Raw genomic sequence first — 14,885 nt, 5'->3', positions numbered from 1 at the left:
CTCCTTCTTACACGAGGCATCACAACGACGTTTCACCAGGCAACGCCGGTCAACTGCTGTTTGTGTTTGAGAAATCGGTTGGAAAATTTCCTCATGTCAGCACGTTGTAGGTGTCGCCACCTGCACCAACCTTATGTGAATGCTGTGAAAAGCTAATCATCTGTATATCACAGGATCTTCTTCCTGTCGGTTAAATTCGCGTCTGTTGTACGTCATCTTCGTGGTGTAGCAATTTTAATGGCCAGTAGTGTATGTCATTCTGGTTATTCGACCTGTTGTACTGCCCATTCACGATCGACATTTCTGGGGGTGTTCTCCAAAAGGATAACACTCTTCCACTTTCTGGTGTTGAGATCCAACATGCTCTAAAGAGTGTCGACGAGTTGCCTTGGCCTGCTGGATCACCTGACCTGCCTCCAGTCGAGCACATACTGGACTCCAGCGCCATCCACAAACAGCGTTAATCGTTCGTGTGTTGACCGACCAAGTGCATCAGTCAGGGAACTCCATCCCACAAAGTGACTTCCGGCACCTCAACAACACAATTCAAGCACGCCTGGATGCTTGAACTCAACACTATCGCGGTTACACCGGTTATTAACGTACCAAAATTTCACATTTGAAATAGCTTATCTCGCGCTTACATTAACGTGTGATCTTCCAATGTTAACCAGTTACCAGACAAGTCCATTAAAAAAATTGATTTACTCTACATTAATTACTTTCAGTGTTGCTATTTTTTCCCTCAGTGTATATTTTCCTAAAAGTGGATGTATAAAAGGCAGGGAGGCTAATGTTATATCATTCTAAGATTGTTTCCATACGACATTGTGCAGCACAGAAAAATAGCTGCATCTACTTATAGGAACATTTGAGTAGATTATAGACTCATAGAAGATTGACCGAGACAATAAACATGCAAATGTTGTGATCATTGGTACAGTATCAGCTCTCGCAAACAGAGTCACTGATTCACACGAAAATCACACAGGTAATAAAACGTGGAGGTAATAAATGGGTTTACCACGTAAGTTTAACCGTGGTAGCATAATTCATTAGTCTGCAAAAATCAGTCATGGGTGTTTGTAAATATTTTCATGTTGATATAGCTTACATGATCTTGAATAACTTACCATAAAACAGTCAATAATAAACATGGAAAGAAAGTTAATTCTTTTTCACTGTTTACTGGTTGGAAACAGATTAGCGTTCAGAAACGCAACTTGTCCGATATTTATAGAAATACACTGATAATGCCATGAAAAGTACTCTTAAAGCTAAATGACGTGGAAAACGCGTTTTAATCAGGCAATACGCTTCAACCGGAAACATACTGCTTTGGTGTGCATTGTGAAGATAGTATTCGACATTAAGGCTCGTACGTATCTCTGCAGATTATCTTTCGACGCTCTATCAATAAATGGAGCAGGAGGAATCTTTAAACACTGCCAAAGAGATGGTGAACTTCTTAGCCAAGATCACCTGTACAGAAACTCCATTCTTAATTACCGGTTTCGGTAACCATGATTCCCATTTTCAGACCGCGATAAAGCGTTATTGCAAGTCTCCTGTACCAATTGCACAGGTACCCATAATAGGGCCGATGGACGAGATAAATAATGTATCCGCAAGTCAACTTTCAAACCACAACAAACAGAATAATTCACCAATTTTTTGTGCTCCGTATCACATAACTCCATTGCAGCCAGCGCACCGCGAATACGTTTCATGCGCGGACTGTGTTCACTGCCGAGTCACTGACGTATACAACCCAAAATTCTTCAGAAGTTTTTCAGAGAGGCGTGAAGGGAAGCAAACTCTACTTCTTAAAACAAATCAAAATTTAAAGTGCTTTAGAGATCAGTCGGAACATATGTAGAATGAACAGACTGACATCAACCGTAGGAGATGCCCAGATTATTTCTGGAAATTCTTATAGGATGCTGATGGTGATTTTAGGTACAGATGCAGTTTTGTTTACTCATTGATCTTGGCAAACATTCATGGCTATGCCAAACTTATTGCGCTTTGCAACCTTATACATTATACACATCATATGTCACCTTATGTAGAATTATGTGCACATACCTCGCGTGTGTTGATTTACCTACTACTTCTCAATTACATTTATCATTTTAGACCTACATATATTGCTGTTTAGAGAAATGTCTTTGTCGTAACTAAGCCAATCACTTCATTTTTACCATATGACATGTCAACTCTGTCTAGTTGTACACGTAGCTATGTATTATTACCTACTTTTAATTTGCATTCGTGGTTTTACTTACATTAGTCTATTCAGATTACTGTACACACTTTGTTCAAATTCGTGCATTTTGGATACGCGTCATCCAAGCCATACGATATCAGTTCCACAAACCAGTATCTTTGTACTCCTCAGCTCACCCTCTGTGTTGTTACGCACTTATCATTTCACCGCTGTAGTAACCCAACCACTAGGCTGGAAACTATGTTGTACCATGTCACGACTTAACGTTACAGAGTGCACTTTAAGATCCTATTTCCCTTTCCAGTTTTAACATTCAGTTGCATTATTTTTACTGTTACCATATTTCATTTGGTGACAATTTGTGCTTTCAGCATGTATGAGAATGAGAAATTGTAGAAATTGCAGTCACAAAAATCATTTTTAACAGCTATAAGCGGAATGACAACAATGAATTATTTATTCTTGCGGAATACATGGAAAGTAAAACAGTTTTTGGTCTGAAATTTGTTTATCCAATTTAGTAATCGGCTTAGATCACTATGACCATGATCATATTGATATAAAACAAAAAGGGTGTATGTATTTTTGAATAAGTGCATAACCAAGCGATACGAGAGCATAAGTTCATTCACATGACCTGATAAACATCTGAGAAAAATACTTGATCCCTTAAAGTTAGTAAAAGATGAGGCAGAACCGTGTAAGCAAGTACGAGAAATAGCTGCTCGATGGCGCGTGGGAGGAAGGGAGGGGGGGAGGCGGTCAGTTGCACGTGGTCACGTGGTCTCCCTTTGTTCCGTCGGTGACCTCATTTCAGCAGCCAACATGGTTTGGACCGGAGCACAAAGGGGATTTGCACGTGTGTGCGTATTTTGAAAACAACCGATCTGTCACAACCACGCAAAGAGCTTTTCCGAGCAACAAAGCCGTATCTAATGCGAACGCAATTCAGTCCTCTGCTTGTTGGTTTGAGGAAACTGATGGCACACTAACAATAGATACTCATAGCCGACGTGTATCCATCACAACTCCAGAACATGTGCGGCAGGTGGTGGTAGCTGTCGAGCATTGGCTAAGATGTTCTGCTGGAGGACACGCTGTTGCATGCTGCATTTCACATTGCAGTGTGAGGATGATTTTGAATGTAGAATTGAATTTCAGTCCCTTCATCATAATGATGGTTCAAGAAATGATCCTAACATATGCCAACCACAGAAGCCTATGTGAGCAAATTCTTGCACAGAAACCGCTGTAGACAGGTTTTCTTCAGAAGCAGTGAGGCACATTTTCACCTTAGCGCGATTACGAATAAACAAAATTTTCGCTACTGGGCTCATAATAACCTCAAGATTATTCACGAAAGGCCATTGCATTTCTCCGAACTAACGGTGTGGTGTCCCGTATCACTATATAGTGTACTTCTTTGAGGTGGAACATGACACTATGACTGTGAATGCTGACTGTTATGTATCAATGTAGCGAAATTTTCTGCAGACCAGAATGGAAACAATTTTTGCAGAATGAATATAAAATGCCATGAACAACTAACTTGGCCGGCAGGAGTGGCCGTGCGGTTCTGGGCGCTACAGTCTGGAGCCGAGCGACCGCTACGGTCGCAGGTTCGAATTCTGCCTCGGGCATGGATGTGTGTGATGTCCTTAGGTTAGTTAGGTTTAATTAGTTCTAAGTTCTAGGCGACTGATGACCATAGCAGTTAAGCCGCATAGTGCTCAGAGCCATTTGAACCGTTTTTGAACAGCTAACTTCGAAAATTAAAAACTCTTTCCTCTATATTTCTTCATTTCTCTTTTATAACTCCTCAAAATTACTTAATTGGTTTTAGGACAAACATAATTTTTAGCCATGATCAGCACTGTCACAAAATATAAAAGCATGATAAAACTGATAACACTCATGGCCTGTGATGCTGTGTGCCATTGACGCACTGAGCTTACAGCTGCAGTGAAAAGAACTGGGTGGTCGGGGAGGGGAGAGGGGGCACCTGATGGCGAGGTGTCACTGACCATATGCACAGTTTCCATATGAATGTTGCAAAGCCAGTGGTAGGATGTTCAAAATTCTACATAAGCAAAAAATTTGAATAGTTAAAACTGTTGAAACTTCATGGAAGATTAAAACTGTGTGCCGGACCGAGACTCGAACTCAGGACCTTTGCCTTTCGCGGGAAAGTGCTCTACTAAGGTCCCGAGTTCGAGTCTCGGTCCGACACACAATTTTAACTTCCCAGGAAGTTTCATATCAGTGCTCACTCCGCTGCAGAGTGAAAATCTCATTTTGGAGTTAAAACTGTTATTAGAAAAATAGCTGTAGCATATAAAAGGGTTCACAGTAAAATATTAGTCCAACTTACAAATGCCAGTTGTCAGATAGGTGCTACATGGCATATAGCACATGATAAAACTATTGGGTTGGCGCGTAAGTGCGTAGTGTTTATCCACGAGTTTAATAAAAAAAAATGGCTCTGAGCACTATGGGACTTAACATCCATGGTCATCAGTCCCCTAGAACTTAGAACTACTTAAACCTAACTAACCTAAGGACATCACACAACACCCAGCCATCACGAGGCAGAGAAAATCCCTGACGCCGCCGGGAATCGAACCTGGGAACCCGGGCGTGGGAAGCGAGAACGCTACCGCACGACCACGAGATGCGGGCCAGTTTAATAAACAAAACAGATACGCATAATGGAGGCTTTACTCATCAATAATATACAGGGTGATTCAAAAAGAATACCACAACTTTAGGAATTTAAAACTCTGCAACGACAAAAGGCAGAGCTAAGCACTATCTGTCGGCGAATTAAGGGAGCTATAAAGTTTCATTTAGTTGTACACTTGTTCGCTTGAGGCGCTGTTGACTAGGCGTCAGCGTCAGTTGATGCTAAGATGGCGACCGCTCAACAGAAAGCTTTTTGTGTTATTGAGTACGGCAGAAGTGAATCGACGACAGTTGTTCAGCGTGAATTTCGAACGAAGTATGGTGTTAAACCTCCTGGTAGGTGGTGTATTAAACGTTGGTATAAACAGTTTACAGAGAATGGGTGTTTGTGCAAAGGGAAAAGTTCTGGACGGCCGAGAACGAGTGATGAAAATGTAGCACGCATCCAGCAAGCATTTGTTCGCAGCCCAGGAAAATCGACTCGCAGAGCTAGCAGAGAGCTGCAAATTCCGCAATCAACTGTATGGAGAGTCCTACGATATTTCAGCAGGATGGAGCGCCACCACATTGGCACTTATCTGTCCCTAACTACCTGAACGGCAACTACCCGAGGCGATGGATCGGCCGCCAGGCAGCCCGTGACAGAGTACTTCATCACTGGCCTCCAAGAAGCCCTGATCTTACCCCCTGCGATTTTTTGTTATGGGGGTATGTTAAGGATATGGTGTTTCGGCCACCTCTCCCAGCCACCATTGATGATTTGAAACGAGAAATAACAGCAGCTATCCAAACTGTTACGCCTGATATGCTACAGAGAGTGTGGAACGAGTTGGAGTATCGGGTTGATATTGCTCGAGTGTCTGGAGGGGGCCATATTGAACATCTCTGAACTTGTTTTTGAGTGAAAAAAAACCTTTTTAAATACTCTTTGTAATGATGTATAACAGAAGGTTATATTATGTTTCTTTCATTAAATACACATTTTTAAAGTTGTGGTATTCTTTTTGAATCACCCTGTACTATATTCTGCTTCACTAAGTTTGCCAACACTGGGGTAACTTCTCTATTTTGTGACTGTAGAAATCACGTGGTTTTGAGGCGAAGGACTCATCGAGCCATGTTCGGAGTGCATCTTCATACAGAGAGAAATTTTCTCGAAAGTTGTTCGATAGAGAGCGAAAAGTGAAAATCTGAGGGATCAAGATGAGGTGAATAAGGTGGGTGGGGAATGATTTCCCAACTGAATTCCTGTATATAGGTTTTTGTGAGCCTAGTAGAATGTAGCGGGCGTTATCGTGGAATACCATCACTTTACTCAGTCCTCCTAGCCGTTGTTCTCTTATTGCGTCTGCAAGGCGTCTCAGCTGTCGAAAGTAAATGTCAGTAGTGATGGTTACACCTCAGGGAAGCAATTCTTAGTACACCACACCGTCGCTTTTCAACCACATACGTAATACTATCTTTTGTGGATGCACACAGATCTTTAATCGGGCAGCTGCTACTTTGATTGGGCTAAACCATTCCATTCTTTTCCTTACGTTAGCATGAAGACACTATTTCTCTTCACTAGGAACGATACAGGATAGAAGTCGTCGCTCCTCTTCATGAGCCAATTGATGAGGAGCAAGCAGAGATGAGCAGATGCCCAACTGCTGATTTTCGTGATTTTGGATTGGCTTAAAGCATACGGTACCCATACACCCAATTTTTTAACCTTCTTCAAGTACATGAAAACGTCGCACGATGTTGAAATGATCCCAGTTCACTACGTTTGCCAGCTGCCGAGTACAATGATGTAAATAATGGTGGACTGATGTCTTCAAACGATCTTCATAAAACCCTGAAGGTCGTCCTGAATGTGGACAGTAACTAATGTCAAAACGATCCTCCTTAAAACGAGAAATCCTTTTCTTGTCGTGCTCTCTCGAATGTGATTATCGCCATACACGGCAAAAGTGTTTTTGGATGCCTCCGCTGCTTTCATCCTCTATTGAAATTTAACAGGAGAGTACGTATGTCAGAAATGTTCCGATTTCTATAAGTACCTCTCGCTTTTCTAGCGCCCACAACTCCACTCACTATCCCCAACTGAAAAAATGAGAATATTTGAACTCACTCTCACTCCGTCTTCAGGCCACGAGTGGCCTACCGAGACCATCTGACCGCCGTGTCATCCTCCGTGGGGAATGCGGATAGGAGGGGCGTGGGGTCAGCACACCACTCTCCCGGTCGTTATGATGGTTTTCTTTGACCGAAGCCGCTACTATTCGGTCGAGTAGCTCCTCAATTGGCATCACGAGGCTGAGTGCACCCCGAAAAAATGGCAACAGCGCATGGCGGTCCGGATGGTCACCCATCCAAACGCCGACCACGCCAAACAGCGCTTAACTTCGATGATCTCACGGGAAGCGGTGTAAGTACTGCGGCAAGGCCGTTGCCCAAATAGCAAGAGTGAACTAAAAATAAAAAATGCCAATGGATAAGTAAACTCATAGCAACCAGAATACCAATATGGAATACAAAAACACTACAACCTTATGCACCAATCTAATAGCCGAAAACATACAGAGACAAGAAAGCAACCACTCTTGAATATGCTCATTCTTCCATCGATGTGATGGTGGTCGTAATGACTGTGACCGGTTATTGAGATGAATAATAAAATTTGAGATTGAATACTCTTTCGGATTCCATGTATCCTGAAGAACTTTGGTCGAGCATTTCGCATTCACTTAGACTCCGGCATACGGTGTAGCGCAGTATAGCAGTGTTGCCAGCCGGTACTGGAGTGACGTGACCCGCGGTGGCTGGGTGTGTGGCAGAGCGAGCCTGCGCCGCGGCCGGTGCAGTGGTGGCACAACGACCGGCCGGTGGGCGGCGCCGGGCCACGGGGCGTCTCCGTCATCACGGAGCCTGGCCCGCGCACCCACTCCAGGCTGGTCGTCTCCAGCGCCACGCGCGCCCACTCCGGCAACTACACGTGCGCCGCGCCGGACACCGAGCCCGACACCATCAACGTGTACGTCTCTCAAGGTGAGACCGCCGGCCAGCCATCTCCCCACCGCACCTCACTTCCCTCCCATTAACCACCTGTTCTCTCACACCAATCATCTCAGCACAGTTAATTTCCCCTTACTAACCACCTGCATTTCCACAGACAGATTCTCACCACACATCATTTCCTCTCACTCTTCACCTCGTCGCTCACACCCAGCCTCTCATAACACTTTACTTCTGCTAGCTGCCTGATGTGTTATAACCATTGTCTCATTCTTCCTCACTTCCACTCGCTCACTGTCTACCTGTTATCTCACAGTTAGCCTCTCACTGCAACTCACTTCCCTTCTCTAACTGCCTGTTTTTTCACAGAGCACCTCTCACTCCTCTTCTGCTTGATAACTGCCTAAACTTTCACAACCAGAATCTCAACACTCCTTCCTTCCCTCTCAACGGATCCTCCACGACACCTCGCCTTTCTTCACTAACTATCTGTTCTCCCGCAGACAGCCACTACAATACATACATTAATACTTGTTCCGTAGATCTTGCATTTCATAATACTGTGGATTGTGTCACTTAAACATGCTTTTCTTAAGACAATATAATTAACTTTTTTCTACAGTTACTACTTCATATCTAAAAATTCATCCATTGAATAGAAGGAACTAAAAATATGTCATTTCAGTCTTTGATCGCTAGTTTTTATTTTCAAGACCGGTTCCAGGCTAGCTGTCAGTACAGAAGTAGTTCTGTACTCACAGGTTACTCTGTAAATGCAATATATGATCTGAAGATGGGCACCTAGCCTGAAAGCGATCTTGAAATTAAAAATAGGGATAAAAGACTGAACTGCCATATTTTTATTCAAAGAACGATTGCGGCAATCAGAGTAAGACAATCATGTCTAGTTTTGATAAGTAGAAGATAGTGTCATTCAGGAATACTTTTAACTTGTTTTTAAACGTGAGTTGGCTATGTGTCAGGCTTTTAATGCTATTTGGCAAATGACCAAAGATTCTAGTGGCATCATAATTCACCCCTTTTAGTGCCAAAGTCAGATTTAACCCAGAATACTGAAGATAATCACTGCACACTTTTCCCCTTTAACTATGTCAACACAGAACACCAATACACTAGTATGCCTTTTTATTACTACATTACAATGACTACAAAGCCGAAATCGGTTTACTGCATATATATACACTCCTGGAAATTGAAATAAGAACACCGTGAATTCATTGTCCCAGGAAGGGGAACCTTTATTGACACATTCCTGGGGTCAGATACATCACATGATCACACTGACAGAACCACAGGCACATAGACACAGGCAACAGAGCATGCACAATGTCGGCACTAGTACAGTGTATATACACCTTTCGCAGCAATGCAGGCTGCTATTCTCCCATGGAGACGATCGTAGAGATGCTGGATGTAGTCCTGTGGAACGGCTTGCCATGCCATTTCCACCTGGCGCCTCAGTTGGACCAGCGTTCGTGCTGGACGTGCAGACCGCGTGAGACGACGCTTCATCCAGTCCCAAACATGCTCAATGGGGGACAGATCCGGAGATCTTGCTGGCCAGGGTAGTTGACTTACACCTTCTAGAGCACGTTGGGTGGCACGGGATACATGCGGACGTGCATTGTCCTGTTGGAACAGCAAGTTCCCTTGCCGGTCTAGGAATGGTAGAACGATGGGTTCGATGACGGTTTGGATGTACCGTGCACTATTCAGTGTCCCCTCGACGATCACCAGTGGTGTACGGCCAGTGTAGGAGATCGCTCCCCACACCATGATGCCGGGTGTTGGCCCTGTGTGCCTCGGTCGTATGCAGTCCTGATTGTGGCGCTCACCTGCACGGCGCCAAACACGCATACGACCATCATTGGCACCAAGGCAGAAGCGACTCTCATCGCTGAAGACGACACGTCTCCATTCGTCCCTCCATTCACGCCTGTCGCGCCACCACTGGAGGCGGGCTGCACGATGTTGGGGCGTGAGCGGAAGACGGCCTAACGGTGTGCGGGACCGTAGCCCAGCTTCATGGAGACGGTTGCGAATGGTCCTCGCCGATACCCCAGGAGCAACAGTGTCCCTAATTTGCTGGGAAGTGGCGGTGCGGTCCCCTACGGCACTGCGTAGGATCCTACGGTCTTGGCGTGCATCCGTGCGTCGCTGCGGTCCGGTCCCAGGTCGACGGGCACGTGCACCTTACGCCGACCACTGGCGACAACATCGATGTACTGTGGAGACCTCACGCCCCACGTGTTGAGCAATTCGGCGGTACGTCCACCCGGCCTCCCGCATGCCCACTATACGCCCTCGCTCAAAGTCCGTCAACTGCACATACGGTTCACGTCCACGCTGTCGCGGCATGCTACCAGTGTTAAAGACTGCGATGGAGCTCCGTATGCCACGGCAAACTGGCTGACACTGACGGCGGCGGTGCCCAAATGCTGCGCAGCTAGCGCCATTCGACGGCCAACACCGCGGTTCCTGGTGTGTCCGCTGTGCCGTGCGTGTGATCATTGCTTGTACAGCCCTCTCGCAGTGTCCGGAGCAAGTATGGTGGGTCTGACACACCGGTGTCAATGTGTTCTTTTTTCCATTTCCAGGAATATATATATATATATATATATATATATATATTGGGGAGGTCTTGCTGTGTTTCTGGATGAATTGAACCGTTTTGTTAAGTGCTGAGCAAATCACTCAAATGGTTAGACCAACCTGTTTCTACAGATTTTTTAAACTGCCACTCCACTAACCACCTCCCATTCTATCCAACACCTTTCAGTACTGTTAACTTCGGCAGTTCTCTTGATTCCCTAGTTAACCTAGCAACAAGGGTCGAAGTAAGTGTATAGTGTATATCATTGTAGAAACATACAGTTCAATGAAAATCTTACTAAAGAAGATGGAATCATAAAGTGCTTATGTAAGTGCAAATTGACATATAACACACACTGACAATCAAAATATCATGACCACTGTCCACTATGAGATTGAATCTGATGTCACTGTGAGCACATGAAACAGTAAGGGAAGTATATAAGTGGAGCAGAGACGAGTGGGAAATACCCTGTCACCTATGAATGAGCATCTAGCGTCAGTGAAGCCGGTCGGCTGTTCATACTCCACTGTTATGTGCATCTATGGGAAGCAGTGGTAAGGTGATGAAATCACCAATAGGTTACAAGTCGTTTCACATCCCTACATCTTCACAGAACTTGGGGAGCGGAGGCCTGTTCTGTAAAACAGTATGAATGGTGGTATGTGAGTGATCTGATGACAGAGTACATTGCTGATGAATACCGAGATATTTCACTCAGTGGACAATGTTGAACATGGAACTACACGAGGAATGAGTCCTACAAGCTCTCATCTTGCCCAATCGGTATCTGCCATTCCATGATTGTAGTCGTCACACGCTCATCGAGATTGGCCCATAGATCAATGGATACCTCACGTCCGGCTTGATGAACCATATACCATGTACATCTCTCTGATGGTTGCATGCAGATTCGCTACCATCCAAGTGAATCGCTGCATGAAAGAGACAACACACTTGTCCTTTTGCTACTAACATATTCCATTTACCTCGTCACACATTCATTGAATGTCTTGATCATCTGCGGAGAAATTCGTCATATAAACTTGTAGCGCTGTAGTGGGTGTTGGATTAGTATATTTCTGGGCTACGATCAGATGTTTACTATGCCGTTCATAGTAGTGCATCCGCATCCATATTTTCTTATTAATTGCTAGAACATAAGCACTGGTCCTCTTGCAGCTGCACATCACTAGTACCTACTATATCTAACTTCACCATTTTCAGTTCACTTTTTAAATGCTCTAACCTACCTGTCTCATTAACAGATCCCGTATTCCATGCTCTGACCAGTAGAAGGACAGTTTTGTTTCTCCTCACGACAATAAGCTCTTGGGTAGTCTCCACCCCAGGCACCCAGTGGAAGGCCACTTTAACTAACAAATATTTTCACAGGATGATGCCGTTCGTCATTAAAACCAATAGCAGACCATCATGTCCAAAGAAGTACAGGGCGTCCAAAAGAAAAAAAAAATGCCCATAAAATATTTACGGTAAGACTGACATGGAATTGTTCGTTGTTAATTAACATTACAGGAAATGCTGGAAATGGCCACTGTTGACTTCGATGCAGCATTGTGCTTGATTAAATAAACTGATAGACACTTGCAGCAGCTCTGCCTAGGGACAGCAGCAAGGCCATTTTCCGGTGTTCTGCTGTAGCTCTTCCAGTGTGTCAGGAATATTTGACTACAATGAGAGAGAGAGATCAGGCGATCGAGGTGGCCCAGAGACTGCACTGCCTTTGCTGATTACTCTCTCCTAACCGCACACCTAAACCATATTTCTCCAGTCATTATCCGTTTTCATCAATGGTCGATAAGTTGATCAAGGCAGCGTGTGCCGTTGCTCTATCTTGCTCAAAATATCTACTGAGTTGATCCACATATGGATTCAACAGCGTCTGGACATACGAGTTAGCGTTAACAGTTTGGGATCGTATTATGATGTGGACGCTAGACGTTGCACAGCAAACGCCAATCTTGAGATTATGCAACGACTCCTTAAAGTTCTGCATAATGGCACATGATTCTTTGAGTTCAAATATCCTAACAGGCTGAGCCTGGTCGCTTCTAGAGGTATGAAGACTGAGGAACCAAAGTTCTTATTATACTTCCCACAGAGATCCCCGACAGAACACAAAATGCAACAAGTTCGTCTGGACGCTTTATCTCGTACATTCTCTGTGATGGACCGCTGCCCTATTCGTCAACAATGGTCAGTTTTGCGTCATTCTTGCAGAATTGGCAGCCCTGACGCCGGCTGCGAGCGCTTTTTCTTTGCTGTGTGACGAGTTAAGTAATTAAGCTACAAATTAATTGTTTTTGCTGTATATTCTATAGTATTCACGTGTATTAGTGTCAGATAGGCTTGATAAATTGGAGGCTTCAGTTTTCATTTGCTTCTGAATAGGAAAAGCAGAGTTTTGTTTAGAACGGTTTCGCGTGTGCGCAAACGTTTGTTTACATTCTTATCTGACGTTAAATACGCGGAATTATCAGTTAAGTGATACTGTCAGTGAATTCTAACCTCAATTATATACTTTCGTCTAGCGCAACCTGCGAGCGTTAACAGTTAAGAAAACGTAAAATACGTGGTAAATTAGTGTCAAACTAAAAAATCTGAGTAAATCAGTGCTATAATACAACTTCTGATCCCTTCTTACATACGGTTTAGTTAGCAGAAAGCTAAAACTCACCTCGCCGTCTGCTATAATTCCTTAGCTTATGGTGGGCTTTTGTGATCGTGATTTGTAAGCCCAGCGGTTCCTATTAAGTAGTGTTCGTATTTGAGCTTTACATTCCGAACTCTTATTGTTAGCTTAAGGTTTTGTTTTGTACCTGCATCTGTCAGTATACAATACTCAGTATTTACAATTTTTAGTGTCATTTAGACTCGATAGATTGAAAGTAGCGGTTTTTATAATTTTTTTATGTAAACGTTTGTTTGCATTAAAAATACGAGGCATAATCAGTAGGTGTAGCTTACCGTAGGTTACTGTTTAATTCGTTAATAACATTCACTAGATAGCCCCTAGCAGTTTACTGTAGGTCACTGTGTTTTTCTTTAGTATTCACTAGGTAGCCCCTAGTAGGAAAATAAGCACCAGATCTAGCTTCTACCATGCATATTTATAATTTTGTAATTTTGAGTGTCGTTTCTGCCGACTGGAGTGTAGCTGTTAACCTTGTGTGGCAGAAGGTTCCCTTAAGTTTCTTATAGTGAATCCCATATTAGCTAGATGGACATGGACTGTGTCTGTTGTGTGCAGTCCAAACGCAGCTGCAAGCTTTGTTGGCCACAGTCAACAGATCCTGAGTGCCACTTTGAGATACGTCGGAATTTAAAGGTATTGTCCATCACGTGCTAGAGAAATATGTGCCTAGCAAAAATATAGGGGAGTGAAAGGATCCACCTTGGTTCAACAAATATATTAGAAAGTGGCTTATAAAGCAGAGGATTTCGCACAGTCGTTTTAAACGTAGTCACTGCTCTGCTGACAAACAGAAATCATGCGAAATGAAAGCAGCTCTCAAAAGGTCAATGAGAGATTCTTTTAACGAATTTGAAAGCAATATTTTATCTGCAGTTTCTAAAAATAACCCCAAAAAATTTTGGTCGTACGTAAAATCTGTGACCGCTAAAAATAATTCAGTACCTTCTCTTGCTGACAGTATGGGTAATGTAACGGACGACGATAAACGGAAGGCCGAAATTCTAAACCTAGCTTTCAAAAACTCGTCTACGGTAGAGTACTGCAGCACCATTCCCACTTACAATTATCGAACAACCCAAGGATGGCTGACATAGTGTTTAGTGTATCTGCGACTGTAAAACAGTTAAGATTCTTAGACGCCAGGAAGGAATCTGGCCCACACGGTATCCCCGTAAGATTTTATGTTGACTGTGCTACAAGTATAGCACTATTCTTATCCATCAGCTATCAGAGATCATTCGAACAGCGGAAAGTTCCTCGAGACTGGAAGAAGACCCTGGTCATAGCAACCTATAAAAAGGGTAGGAAATCGGATGCACATTATTACCGGCTAATTTCACTGACATCGATTTGTTGTAGAATCATGGAACACATTTTGTGACCAGACATAATGACCTTCCTAGACTCTGAGAAGCTCGTCTGCAGAAACCAGCACGGTTTTAGGAACCAGTGGTCATGGGAGACACAGCTGGCCCTCTTTGTGCATCATATACAAGGGGCTCTAGATATCGGCTCCCAGGCTGATGCCATATACCTAGACTTTCGAAAGGCGTTTGACTCATTTCCGCACTGTCGCTTGCTCCAAAAAGTGCGCTGTTACGGTCCATCCGATGATATATGCGGTTGGATAGAAAGTTTTCTAA

The 14,885-nt window shown here is 43.8% G+C and overlaps 1 protein-coding gene across 1 annotated transcript in view; it reads left to right on the top strand.

Annotated features, from left to right (window-relative positions):
• The window catches only part of LOC126263521 (neurotrimin-like), a 91,659-nt gene that overhangs the window by 62,115 nt on the left and 14,659 nt on the right, over positions 1–14,885 (top strand). Inside the window, exons 5-6 of the mRNA XM_049960614.1 lie at positions 7,735–7,945; positions 10,058–10,066. Of these exons, the coding sequence (XP_049816571.1) occupies positions 7,735–7,945; positions 10,058–10,066 (220 nt within the window). The remainder of the gene's footprint in view (positions 1–7,734; positions 7,946–10,057; positions 10,067–14,885) is intronic.

This window comes from Schistocerca nitens, chromosome 6 (genome assembly GCF_023898315.1).
Source record: "Schistocerca nitens isolate TAMUIC-IGC-003100 chromosome 6, iqSchNite1.1, whole genome shotgun sequence".
NCBI lineage: Eukaryota > Metazoa > Arthropoda > Insecta > Orthoptera > Acrididae > Schistocerca > Schistocerca nitens.
The sequence above is the reverse complement of the archived record's forward strand: the minus strand, read 5'-3'. Positions and strand labels throughout refer to the sequence as shown.